The 14219-nt window shown below is 36.2% G+C and overlaps 1 protein-coding gene across 1 annotated transcript in view; it reads left to right on the top strand.

The window, feature by feature from the left end:
* The window catches only part of KHDRBS3 (KH domain containing, RNA binding, signal transduction associated 3), a 198285-nt gene that overhangs the window by 146279 nt on the left and 37787 nt on the right, over nucleotides 1-14219 (top strand). Inside the window, exon 7 of the mRNA XM_011977076.1 lies at nucleotides 3605-3687. Within this exon, the coding sequence (XP_011832466.1) occupies nucleotides 3605-3687 (83 nt within the window). The remainder of the gene's footprint in view (nucleotides 1-3604; nucleotides 3688-14219) is intronic.

Below are 14219 nucleotides of genomic sequence, written 5' to 3'. Positions count from 1 at the left end.
TAACCAAAATCATCTCAAAGTATTTGTTTGTTGTCTGATAGCTTTCTCTTCCTTGATTAATTATTGGAAGATCATAGTGGAATTAGTAATCTACCTTTAGCTACTATGAAGAACACTGGCTTGCAAATTGTGTTATAATCATATTCATGACTTCTATTATTCCTCTGCCTCCATTTAATGACTATCATTTTATATTATACATTGTCATCAAAGTACAAAACATATAGCTCTTTGACAAATATTCAGTTGCTCTTTTCTAAAAAAGGTTTTTTTAAATATTAGTGATCATATGTAAATAAATTATTACTCCTACAAGGACAGCACCATCCTTCATATTAATATTTGTTTTACAAAGTTGAAAACTTTATAATACCACACCATTTTGATTACTGTAGCTTTATAGTAAATTTTGATCAGGGAAGACTTATGGTCTGTCCTGAAGAATGTTTCATGTACAGTGGAGAAGAATGTGTATTCTGCTTCTTTTGAGTAGAGTGCTCTATAAATGTCTGTTAGGTATAATTGATTTGTATTGTTGTTCAAATGTTTTTTTTCTTTTTTGGCCTTCTTTCTAGGTATTCTACTTATTACTGAAAGTGTATTGATGAAGTACCCAACTATTATTGTTGAATTTTCTATTTCTCCGTTTCATTCTGGTAGTTTTGCTTCATATATTTTGAAGCTCTATTGTTACGTGTATGTTTATATATATGCATACATGTTTATAATTATTTTACCTTCTTGATGGATTGATCTTTGTATCATTTTTCAAAACGTCGTTTTTCTCTAATAACAATTTTTGTCTTAAAGTCTCTTTTGTCTAATGTTAGTGTTATAGCTACTCTAGCACTCTTTTAGTTACTATTTTCGTGGAATATCTTCTTCCATACTTTTCCTTTCAACCTGTTTTTATGTTTGAACCTAAAGTGTGTCTCTTGTAGACAGCATGTGGTTGGATCATTTTTTCCATGATGCTAATTTCTGCCTTTTAGTAGGTGTGTTTAATCCTTTTACACTTAGTGTAATTACTGATAATGTAGGATTTATACCTGCCATCTTGCCATTTGTTTTCTACATGTTTTAGGTCTTTTCTTGTACCTTACTTCATTCTTTTGTGTTAAATGTTTTCTTTTTATTCACTGCACTACTTTATTTGTTGTTTCTTTTTCTACATTTTTATTTTTAAATTATTTATATTGCTTTCTCAGAATTAAACCAGCACAAAAATGCTCTTTAATAGCTCCATTCTCTCCACTCATTTTTGTCTTATTACTGTCATACAAATTACATCTTTACACATTGCGTACCCATCAACATGGATTTATAATTATTTATTCATGTATTTGTCTTTTAAATCAGATAGAAGGAAAAGAGAAATTTTTTAAAAAGTTTATACTATCTTTTATATTTACTTAAGAATTTACCAATGTTCTTTTGTTGTTGTTGTTGTTGTTGTTGTGGTTTTTTTTTTTTTTTTTTTAATGTGGAGTCAAATGACCTTTGTCTTAATTTCTCCTTCATTTTTGAAGGATAGCTTTGCTGGATGGAGAAATTTTAGTTGACAATCTTTTTTTTTTTTTTTTCTTGTTAATATGACTTCCCATTGTCTTCTGGCCTTTATGGTTTTTGTTAGAAATCAGCTGCTAATATTATAAAAATCTCTTGAATGTGATAAGTTGCTTCTCTCTTTCTACTTTCAAGATTCTTTGTCTTTGTCTTTCAGCAGTTTGACAATAACCATGTCTACATTTGGGTCTTTGAGTTTATCCTTTTTGGAGATTATTGAGCTTCTTGGATGTGTAGATTAGTTTTTCATTAAATTTTGGAAGTTTTCAGCCATTGTTTCTCAAAATAATCTACTCACGTTTTTTCCTTTGGGTCTGTCAGTATGTATATGCTCATATATGTTCATACATTTGATGCTGTCCCATAGGTCTCTGATACTCTGTTCATTCATCTTTTTTTCTCTTCCTCAGACTGGATTTTCTCAACTCATCCATCTTCAAGATGACTAACTTTTTTCTTCATCCTAGTTCTATCTGCTGATGAGCTTCTAAAATGAGTATTTTACTTTAGTTATTGTACTTTGCAACTTAAGAATTTATTTTGGTTATTTTTTATGTTTTCTATATCTATATTATTTGTTTGATGAGACACTGTTCTTATACTTTTCTTTAGTTGGTTAGAAAGGCTATTATTTAATTCCTTGACTACACAACTATCCTCTGTTTATACCAAAATCCACACATAATCAAGTTTCATAATCAGCCCTGCAGAACATACATATTTGAAAAGTTGGTTTTCCATATATATAAGTTTCACATTCTATGAATACTGTATTTTTTAGTTGGAAAAAAACCTGCACTAAATGAACCCACACAATTCAAATATGTGTTGTTCAAGTGTCAACTGTATTGAAAATAACCAAATTAAAGTCTTTGTCTAGTAAGTCCAATGTCTCAGCTTCCTCAGGGACTGTTTCTATTGACTGCTTTTTTTCTTGTGCAGGGACATACTTTTGTGGGTTTTTTTGCATGTCTCAATTTTTTGTTGTTGTTTAAAACTGAACATTTAATGTGTAAACTCTGGAGATCAATTTTTTCCAGGGTTTCTTGTTTGTTTTTGTTATTTGTTTAGTGACTTTTCTAAACTAATCTTATAAAGTCTCTATTTTTTGTGTGTTGCTATTGAAGTCTCCTCTGTGTTAGTTTACTAGTCAGCTAATGATTGGGCAGAGATTTTAGTAAATGCCTGGAAACTTTCTAATCTTTGCCAAGGGCCTCTGGGTGAATATTGGGACTCATGCTTAACCTCAAGGTCAGCCAGAAGAGAGAACTCAGAGCCCTGTCAGGTCTTTTCTGGGCATGGATGTGGTACTGTGAATGGTCCCGGCCTTCTAGATTGCCAGGAATAATTTAGAGCTTTACAAGGCCTGTTTTGAACACCTCATTCCCTACTTTTCTTTTGAAGGTTTTTGATTAGCCCATTGTTTGCTCAGTTTTTCTTCACTACCTGAGGCAACAGAAATGTCAGACAATTGCCTCTAAGTATTTTCTTCAGATACCCAGAGGAAAAAGGCATTTTGCAAGGGCTAAAGTCTGAGTCAGGTCAAATGAAGACAGTGCTCTAGGAATGGGGTTTTGTCAGAACTCCAGCCTTGTTCTGCCCGCTCTAGCGGCATCCAGACTCCTGGTGATTGTGGCTGTAGGTTTTCAAGGTTCCTGCAGAGTTGGGGAGTGGGGCATGGGAATAAAACAAGTTAGAAGAGCGCAAAGCTCACTGTTCTTACCGGGATTCAGCCATTTTAAAAAAAAGAAAAAAGACAACATTTTCTAGATCTCTGCAATCTTTTGGTTAATTTCCAGGGTTCTGAAAATGGCGATTCTAACCATTTTTACCAACTGCTCTTTCTTGGCTTTTGTAGAGAGAATGTGTGGAGGTTCTTCACCGTTTTCACTAAAGTCCCTCCTATATTTTTCTTTACACTATAAGTAGACATATAATTAAATGCTAGCTGAATTAATGGAAATTCACTAAAAGCAGAATGCTTCTTTCTTTTAGAAACTTCTCTGAATGTTTTTGTACTTCTCCTATTATGTTTTAGGACTATGATGATGGATATGGCACTGCTTATGATGAACAGAGTTATGATTCCTATGATAACAGCTATAGCACCCCAGCCCAAAGGTAAGAGTCAGTCTTTATTACCAGACCCCACAGCAGAAATCATTCCCTTCCACATTCATATGTTCTGGGAAAAGTATGACAGTCAGCTAGAGAGGTTAATTTGGCTTGCCCTGTTTTTGTATGTGTTTAAATGGAGAAGCCATATCTGTTCTAGCAACCAGCTTGTATTACCCTACCCAAGTTTACCGTAATGTTAGAGAAATCAGGCTTGGGAAATAAAAACTGAAATTTTAGTCTTAAAAATTTGACTTAAATGTTCAGTATAATTTGAGGAGGAACAATGGCCTCAAAGTCTGTGACTATTTAGTCTTAAGGCCCAAAATTACATTGGAACTGTGTAAGTATCCTACATTGTCAGTGCCTGGAGAAGAAACTATCAAAAGTTTTGTTTCCTATTCATAGAACATTTCAATTTCTAAGCAGCAACTCTCCTGTTTTCTAACAACTTCATACTCCTACCTGTGAAAAATGACTTAGCTGTAATTTATTTTCCAAAGAAATATTTACCCACAAATAAGTAAATGTTACCAGAGGCAAAACAGAGCTTCATATTACCTCTTCTGTTAATATTACCTTGATGTTCATTGATACATAAAATTAGTGTTTCTTATGTTGAGAATGTTGTCCTAAGTACGTGGAAACCTTTTGTTTTATGTTTTAAATTCTAAGTGGAAGATAAAGGTAGACATATACACAAAACAAAATATTGGCTTTAGAGTGATTCCGAAGCATAAGAAAATATGGACTATGAGGTGATTTTGATGAAACACAAATTCACTTTTTAACTCGTCCAGTGCCAGTCAAGCTTTGAACACATAGGTTCTCTTATTTGTTAACTCTGGTCCTGAGGTAGATAGGGATATAAAAAAAACTTTTTGTTTTTGCTCATACCAAATTTTATTCTTCTATAACTTGTAAGCATTGAGTAGCCTTTGAACTTTGACTCTCAACTGGTCTTTGTTGGTGGAAGCCTGTATATCGTATTTGTACCCTTTAGTGTGTTGAGGGTAGACCTGACACTTACGGAGCCCAGACTGGCATGTGGTAAATGCTTGATAAGACTTTGTATACACCATCTCATTTGAGTATCCCAGCAACTTTATGAAGTATATGGCATTGTTTTCATTGTATACATGAAGAAAAGGGGCACAGAATTAAGTAATTTGCCAGAAATCATACAGTAAGTGGAAAGATGAAATTCTAAGTCAGATATTCTAACTCAAAGATTTGTACCCTTTATAAATACGTCCTCAGATTTTGTTTAAAAACATAAATATCCACAGATATTTCAATATGTAGTCTAAATATCCTAGCAAAGCAAGTCTCCCATCCCCACATTTGCTGAGTGAATACTGTATTGCTGGCACTGTTTCCATCAATTTTATAAGGCCTTACAGTCTAGGTGGTTTGAACACATCAGTCCTGACAACAGTACTCTAAAGCTGATAGTATTGCTGTAGATGAGGAGATCAGATAACCAAGAGTTTCTGGTGCTTGCTTGTGACCAAACAGCTGATAAAATGGTAACAGGTGTGTGACTGCCCAGTGCATATTCTTAACCCTGGTACCTTCGTGTGAGAGGCTCACTGCTCGTTTCTGTCAGTTCTGTTCCCATATCTGTTATGGGATTGATATACAGTTATGCGTCATTTAACGACTGGGATATGATCTGAGAAATGTGTCTTTAGGCAATTTTGTCATTGTGTGAACGTCATAGAGTGTACTTACACACCTACATGATATAGCCTGCTACACATCTGGGCTGTATGGTCTACCTGCACAGCATGTTACTATAGTGAATACTGCAGGCGGTGGACATACAGTGGTATTTCTGTATCTAAACATGTGTAAACATAGAAAAACTTCAGTAAAAATATGGTATAAAAGATAAAAAGTGGTATACCCATATAGGGCACTTACCATGAATGCAGCTTGAAGGACTGGAAGTTGCTCTTGGGTGAGTCAGTGAGTGAGTGGTGAGTGAATGTGAAGGCCTAGGACGTTACCATGCACCACTGCAGGCTTTATAAACACTAAACACTTAGGCTACACTCAATTCATTAAAAAGTTTTTTTCTTTCTTCTATAATAAATTAACCTTAGTTCCTGTAACTTCTTTACATTATAAACTTGCAGTTTTTATTAATTTTTGACTCTTGTAATAATACTTAGCTTAAAACACAAATGCATTGTACAACTGTACAAATATATTTCCTTTCTTCATATCCTTATTCTATATACTTTTATCGATTTTAATTTTTTTTTTTTTTTTTTTTTTTGTAGACTCTTCTTCTGTCACCCAGGCTGGAATGCAGTGGCCTGATCTCAGTTCAGTGCAACCTCCTCCTTCCAGGTTTAAGGAATTCTTGTGCCTCAGCCTCCGGAGTAGCTGGGATTACAGGCATGTGCCACCATGCTTGTCTGATTTTTGTATTTGTAGTAGAGATGGGGTTTCACCCCATTGCTCAGGCTGATCTTGAACCCCTGGGCTCAAGCAGTCTGCCCACCTTGGCCTCCAAAAGAACTGGGATTACAGGTGTGAGCCACCACAGCAAGACTACCTTTTTTTAAAATTAAAAACAAAGACATAAATATGCACATTTGCATAGACTTACCCAGGGTCAGGATCATTGAATAGGTGACAGGAATTTCTCAGCACCATTATGGTATCATAGCGCCACCGCTGTATCTGCAGTCTGTTGTGGACTGAGACGTTGTTAGCACATGGCTCTATTCAGTGTGGTGGACTTTAAATGCAAGCATGTTTTTTTGCTTGAACTGTATCACAATATAGTGATGTTTATGGTTCGATTCATTCTGTGGAGAAAAGAGAAGCGACTTTATATTTATTGAGTAATGTGTTTCAGATACTATGCTAATGTTTTTGTATTTGATTTCAGTAGATCTTCACAGGCATCAACCCAGTCCTATACAATAAATATAGTTTCCTCCAGTTAATAGATGTAGAAACCAAGATGTAACTTTTTTTATGAAGTATATTTACAGTACAAGATTATAGTCCCTGTGATCTTTTGCTTTTTGATATTTGATATAAAGAACCAAACTTAAAGCATTTGCCCTATTAAATGCTGTGATCTGTCAAGGAGAGTGATATCAAAATGTGACTGCGGGTAAACTGATAGATCACTAAGGGGAGCTAGCGTTTATTTAGAGCCTGCTCTAAATCGGGCATGGAATTTGATCTGTTACTTATATGTCTTGTTTTAATACAAATAACAACAGCAAGAGTTAATATACGTGATGAAACTGAGGCTCAGAGAGGTAGATGACTAATCCCAAATGTAGACCTAGGTTTTTAAAGCTCATGGTCGTAATACTTTAAGCTCTGATTATATATTTACATGATAGATGACAAGCATTTATTTTTTGGTTATTTATTCAGTCAGTGTTTATTGAATGTCCATTTTGTGCTAGGCGTTATACTTGATGCTTGGAATACAAAGATTAATATTAAGATGGAGACTCTATCCTTGAAAAGCTTATTGGCTAGAAAGAAACATATAAATACTTTAAAACAGTGTAATATTCTAATTATTGTGAGAGGAGAAATTCATTGTTTCCATAAGAAGACTAAGCTAAATTCTGATTGGGAATACTGCAGACATTTACCTGAGAAAGTGAAGGATAAGTAGTAGTCACCAGGTGACAAACAGGGAAGGGCAGTTCACAGATAAGGCTAGCAAGTCACAGAGGTATGGAACAGTAAGTTTTGTGTGGCGACTACACATAATTGTGTAGGGCTGGAATATGTGGTGCACAGGAGCTGTGGTGAGAGGGCTGCAGGAGGAGTGAGCGCATGTTTCCTCCACGAGGAGCTGAGACAGTGCCATCGAAGAGTTACATGTAAAGGTATGATGTGTTTATACTTGAATTTAGAGAATTAATTAGATGACAGTTGTGAAGGTTGGATTGGCAGATGGTGCAGAGACTAATTAAGATACTGGTATGTTATAAATTATAAGCCCTTTAAATATCAGGAAAGATTCACTAAAAGAAGCATCTTTTGTGACAGCCAATCTACCTTCTTTGAAGTGATCTTTTCTTTGCTACAGCTTGTCTTACCTGAAGGAGTACAGAGAACTCTGTGAGAAGTGCTCACATGGACAAATGCAGAAGCCACTGCTAGATACTCTTGAATGTTCATTTAATCCTCAACATGTCAAATAAACATCTGTCCCTTTTAAAGAAGAAAACAATGGCTCACACAATTAGATAACTTGCTTCAGATTGTACAGTTTACACAAAGGAGACAAACTTTGAACTGAGGTCTGACTGTAAGTATATATTAGTATCTTTTCCACTGCAGCACTCTTAGCTTACACTAAATAGCTGCTCTGCTATAAATTGAAAGGAAGCAGCTGTATATAGCATGGGGTGAAGAAATGGTTCTGTGCACCATATTGGTTTACTGCGGCTGCCATAATAAAATACTGCAGTCTTGTTGAGTCCCCTCTCCTGGGCTTGCAGATGGCTGCCTTCTCTCCGTGTCCTCACATGCTCTTTTATCTGTACACTCACATTTCTGATGTCTCTTTTTGTATCCAAATTTTCTTTTCTTTGAAGGACACCAGTCAGATTGGATTAGAACCCACCCTAAAGGCCTCATTTCAATTTAAATCAGCTCTTTAAAGGCATTGTCTCCAAAGATGGTCACAGTCTGAGGTACTAGATTTAGGGTTTCAATATATGAGTTTGAGAAGGCAGGGTACACAGTTCAGCACGTAAAATGCACATACTCTAACACCAGTTTAAGCACAACACTGCATGTTTCAGAATTAGGAACCTGGTATGAACCAGTTAGAATAGCAGATTTTCAGATCATCCCCAGTATGAAATAGTAGATATTAACAAGAAAATCATCACGGCCATCATCTTAGTATTTCCTGAGTGCTTGGCATTATTTCATCTACTTTGCATAAATTGTCTCCCCTCTCTGCATCCCCTTCGATATTGCTAAATTCAAGTTTAAAACTGTCATTCCCAAATCAGAGAAGTGAAGTTCCTTATTCAAACTCACAAGGCCAAGCAGCAGCACGAAGAAATCACCTTGGTGCCAAAACATTCTATTTTGTACTCTCTCCATTGCCTTTCAGCTCTCCTTTTGTCATGGTTTTGATTACAGTTGCTTGGACTAATTCCTGTTTATATTTCCCATATACAGTATTCAAAAATCTAATACTTTGTGATGCTTTAAAATCTCTCAGGAATTATGCTTCAATATGAACTAGAACTTTTGCCTTATCAAATTTGGACAACCTTAAGCAAATAGGGAATTTAATTTGTATTAAATATACATATTAAAGTTGTAGGCTTAGACTAGTGAAATTAAGAAATTTGTTTTTCCAGTTTTACATTAGATCCTTTCAGTGAATAGCATTTACTGCCACTGCTGTCCCGGAGCACCCAGTTTTCATATGCACTGGTAGGCAGTGCCATGTAGCACTTGATGTCTAATCAAACGTGTCTTGATTTTGACAATTCAGGTTCCGTAAGATTCATTTCATACGTAAATAGTTCTCTCAATTCAGAATTTGAAACTATGTGCTATGCTACAGTTATAGTTCAGTATTAGTGAGGAATTCTTCACTTGGCCTCCTTTTAGAGTACAAAGCTGTTCTGCAAATGTTCTTTGACATTTTGTGTGGTAGAAGAGAGCACAGAGCAGAGGTAAAAGCTGCTCAGTCCCGTGTGGCAGCCACTAGACATGGAGCTGTGGACCCTTGACCCGTGGCCGGTCCAGATTGAGATGTGCTGGAAGTGTAAAATTCACACCACATTCCAGAGATTTCATATGAAAAAAAGAATGTTAAAAAAATTATTAAAATTAATTTCACCTATTTCTTTTTACTTTTTTACATGTGGCTACTAGGAAACTCTCTATTACAGTGTCTTCTCATAGGCAGCACTGAGTTAAATGATTCTGGTTGTGTCTGTCTCTGGCACATACTCACTTAGGGGCAAGCAAGACAGTCCACAAGCCACAGAGAGAGAACTGGAAAGCAGCACCTCCTATTCCTACTTTTCAAATGCCTATTTTAATGTTTTAGATGTTATTTAAAATATAACTTAGTAATATTATAGTATGCATAAGCACATTACAGTTACAAGTTCAAAAACATTTTTATTTATGCCGATGTATTATCAGAAACGGAGACTGGGGCCACAGTGGTTAAGAGTCTGACAGACCTATGGTCAGACGCCAACTTTAACATTTACTGGCTCTGTGATTTGGGGTGAGTTATTTAACCTTTCGAAGCCTCGGTAGCCTCCATTTGTAAAATGTGTAACTGTTTCTACTTGTGAGAAAAGTGTAAAAAGATCCTTGTTTACAGGGCCAGCCTGAAGGCTGAAAGAGACAGAAAAGCATGCAGTCTTTGTAAACGGTGTGGAGGGAAGTCTGCTGTCCACTCCGTTGTCTCTGCTTGAGGACTGAATGAGATGGTTTGCATAGGGAGGTAGCACAGTGTGAGCCCGAGTTCCTGCCATCCTTCTACAGCTCTGAATTCCTTCTGCTTGTTGTTTCACACAAGAGTCGACTAGGAAGAGCAGATTCTGGGAAACGTGCAAGGACTGTGCGAGCAAATGTTTTATAGTGAGAGAGGAAACCTTGCAAAGGGATTCTTCCCCTGTGGATGGTCAGTGTCAGTATTTCCTGTACGCTGAGAGTTGGGAAGGTCAACAGCCATATCCCACCTGAAAACAAAATTGAATAAGATAGCAAGGTGGCCTGGCTGCCGGTGAGGATGATCTGTTGTGTGGAAGGGATTCTTTCCATAGTGACTTTTAAACTCCTGAGGTCCTCATTATTATGACACTGTTATATTACAGAAACAAGTTTCTTTTTGGAAGTTTTACAAATTAGGAATTTTTTCTCCCAGTTTTCAAATACCTTGCATTCAAATCAGAGTACCAATGAGAATTCCTGTAAAAAATGCAGTGTAGTTCTGCTACATTTCCCCATTGGTTTTTGTAATGACCTTGTTAATGCTAACATTACAGTATAAAACAAAAGCATTGTTTGTATAACTTCACACCTGTAATGAATAACAAGATTTTGACACAATTACTATGAAGAGACATATAAACTATTCTTTACAATATGGGAATTATTCTAATACACATTGGCTCAAAAATAGTTGTTGATTACTTCCTGTGGATACATAGCTTCTGAATAGCTAGTATAGTGAATCAAAACGGATGGGTGATAATGGCCTCAGCCCTGAGAGCCCTTCCTCTGCCCCGACATGGTTTAAATCTGCACAGATACCATTTCTGACTCCTGGAAACCCTTTGTAAATGTCTTTATTTTATTCTAAACTAAGTGGAATTAGTTTACATTTGATGTCTTATTTACAATCCTAATAATTATCATAATATGTTTACTCTGTGTTTCTGAGTAAGTATAAATTCTCCAAAGAACTATTTGGCTCCTACAGTGATGACCATTAACTAAATAAAACATAAAGGGTCTCGAAAAGTGCTAATAAAAATTTAGCATTATAAACTATCAACAAAAATACTTTAACACAGTACTATTAGACGTCAACCAAAAACAAGAGATATCAACCCAAATTACCCCATAAACCTGTAAATACTTAATTCTCAGGTAAGAAAAAAACAAAGAGTAGAGAGAGTGGTGAAAAAGTGCAACTACAACCCTGTAAAGAAAAAAAATTCTTTGGTGACGCTTGTTAAAGCGCAGTAAGGCAGACTTTATTCAGGACCACTGCAATAGATACATGGACCACTGCAGTGGGACTGTGCAGTGGGGAAGAGAGACCAGGCTCCATTCTGTATCTAGCATGGACAAGTGGGAATTCATAGCCAAGAAGCCAGGCTGCGGTCAGGAGACAGAAAATTACTGAGAGGAAACATCAGTGGTAGGGGGGATTTTGGCTGAACCGACCTAACAGGATTCTTGCCAGAGGCAGTCCACATTGGTCAGACATCCCCTCCCCTGGGGAGGATAAGGAACCCGATCAGATATTGGAGTAATCAGATATCATGGGTGGTGTGTTCTTGCTAAACTGACTCAGCAAGATTCTTTTTTAAAACTGGATTTTACAAGGAGCTGCACAGATGGGCCTAGGAGAAGGATCAGGAGGCTGACTAAAGTTTAGCCAAGCAGAGAATCTTTGTCAGCTCTGACAGGGAAAAGGGAAGGAACATCCCAAGACTGAGTGTTAGCATGTGTAAGTATTGGTACTCATTATGGTTATTATATATTGACCATCTGCTGTAGTGTATCAGACACACACATACACACAACCACCCTCTAATCTTAAACACACACACACACACACACACAACCACCCTCTAATCTTAATTTTAACCTTAAAAGGGGGATATTATCCTCAATTTATTATTGAGAAAACTGAGACTCAAGAGTTTAAGTAGCCTGAGTGACACACTTAATGACATTATTGATTTCAAAGTCCATTTTCATTCCATTATACTAGTGAGTAGTACGCATATCATTGACGTCTCACAATATGATTTCAGACGTTACATGGGCAGACTTCTTAAAAATTTTTAATGATTAGATTATAAAATTATTGAAAGAGTGTGGTTAGCATATCAAACCCATGATTTTATGATTATTGCTATAATTCAGTGATGGCAAGTTTATTTAAAGTAAAAGAAAATTAACATGGAGAGTTAATATGAAGTCACAAACGGGATAGGTGTGTATGTAGATGGCAAGTATACTGCATATCCTGAGAATTGTCCCTGAATGGCTGGGGTTTGGTGAATGCCACACTGAGCATTTGTGTCACCAGTCAGTGGACAACCTGAAACACTGCTCATACTGAAAATTTGATTAGATGAGTCCGAGAAGCAAGACTGAGCTTCTCACTAAGTTACAGTGTGCTACCGAATTTAATGCCTTGATCATATTGAAAATAAGAAGTTTTGTATCTTCATCAGGAATATTTCTTTAGAATTAAACTAATAAAAAAGGAAAATGTTTCTCAAGATTCATTTACTTAACAAAGTTTGGAGGAATGAAATATCTATTGCGTACTTACCAAGTGTGAGTTACTATGTATCCAGGTGCTCTCATACATATTGTGTCATTTTATTCCTAAGAACTCCTATAGGATTGTCATTCCTTAATTTTACAAAAGGAGTTGACATTCACAGAATTTGAGCTTGACCAAAGTCACAAAGCTAATTAATATCAGTTAGTCCTCATACTCTGTTCTCTTTGAGACCAAGCTTACGTTCTTTTGCCTAACTCAAAAGCAACTAGTAAGGGGGGAAAAAAATGGGTTCCTATAAATGTAGAGAAGACCACCACATGGAATCTTCATGCATGATCTCCACAAGTGTATGACAACACGGTAGCAGGGCAGAGGCATGCTAGTGGCAATAAATCAATTGCCACTGTCACTTTACTCTTTAATGTTCTTGAGAACACATGAGATTTATCACTGAGGAATTGTGGAATAATGGTAGTAAATGAAAACAAAGTCCACCAGGGAGATGTACTACATCATTTGGATTTAGCGCTGCCATCTGCTTAATAGCATTGAGAAGACTACAGCAGTACTTATGATCAACCATTCATAGCAGTGACAGATGCTGCGGAGAGTGAACATACCAGGGAAGCAGGTTCGTTACTAAAATGTAGATTATGTGACAGGGTTTCTAAAAAGCCCTTGTGTTGATGATCAAACCTCCAATTTTAAATCTGTACTGTAGAATTTTAAGTCTGTAAGATAAAGACCTACTCAAAAGTCTTCCCATGTTTTATTCCTCATGTTTCATACATTCTTAAAATGTATTTACTGATTTTTAAAAGAGTTTTTTTCCTACAAATCTTGCATATATAGTCTCTTTTTAGTGGAGGAGAATAATAACTTTTGTATAATTTCTGACTTTTAAAATGAGGTAGCATGATTGTTAGGAAAAAAAAAAAAGACAGTGGCTATAAATCCGCAAAAGCTTGGATTTGAACGTGAGCTCTACTACTTTCTTAGCTCTATGATGTTAACTAGGTTGCTTCTTTGAGTCTTTTCTCATCTGTAAAATGATAACTATTTGACTTACAACATTGTAATTAAGTGAGATAGCAGATGTATATACATAATAGTTCAATAAATTTGCTATAGTAGCATGTAGTAGCTGCTTACTGCTGTAAGCAAATATAGCCTTTTTAGCTACTTTTATTTTATTTTACTTTATTTTTTTTTTATTTATTTATTTATTTTTTTTTTGGAGATAGAGTCTTACTCTGTCACCCAGACTAGAATACAGTGGCACCATCTTTGCTTACTGCAACCTCCACCTCCTAGGTTCAAGCAATTCTCCTGCCTCAGCCTCCCAAGTAGCTGGGACTACAGGAGTGCTCCACCACGCCCAGCTAATTTTTGTGTTTATAGTAGAGACAGGGTTTCATCATGTTGGCCAGGCTGGTCTCAAACTCTTGACCTCAAGTGACCTTCCTGTCTCAGCCTCCCAAAGTTCTCGGATTACAGGCGTGAGCCACCACACCCAGCCAGTAGCTAC

Source organism: Mandrillus leucophaeus, unplaced genomic scaffold (genome assembly GCF_000951045.1).
Source record: "Mandrillus leucophaeus isolate KB7577 unplaced genomic scaffold, Mleu.le_1.0 Scaffold173, whole genome shotgun sequence".
NCBI classification, from domain to species: domain Eukaryota; kingdom Metazoa; phylum Chordata; class Mammalia; order Primates; family Cercopithecidae; genus Mandrillus; species Mandrillus leucophaeus.
The sequence above is the reverse complement of the archived record's forward strand: the minus strand, read 5'-3'. Positions and strand labels throughout refer to the sequence as shown.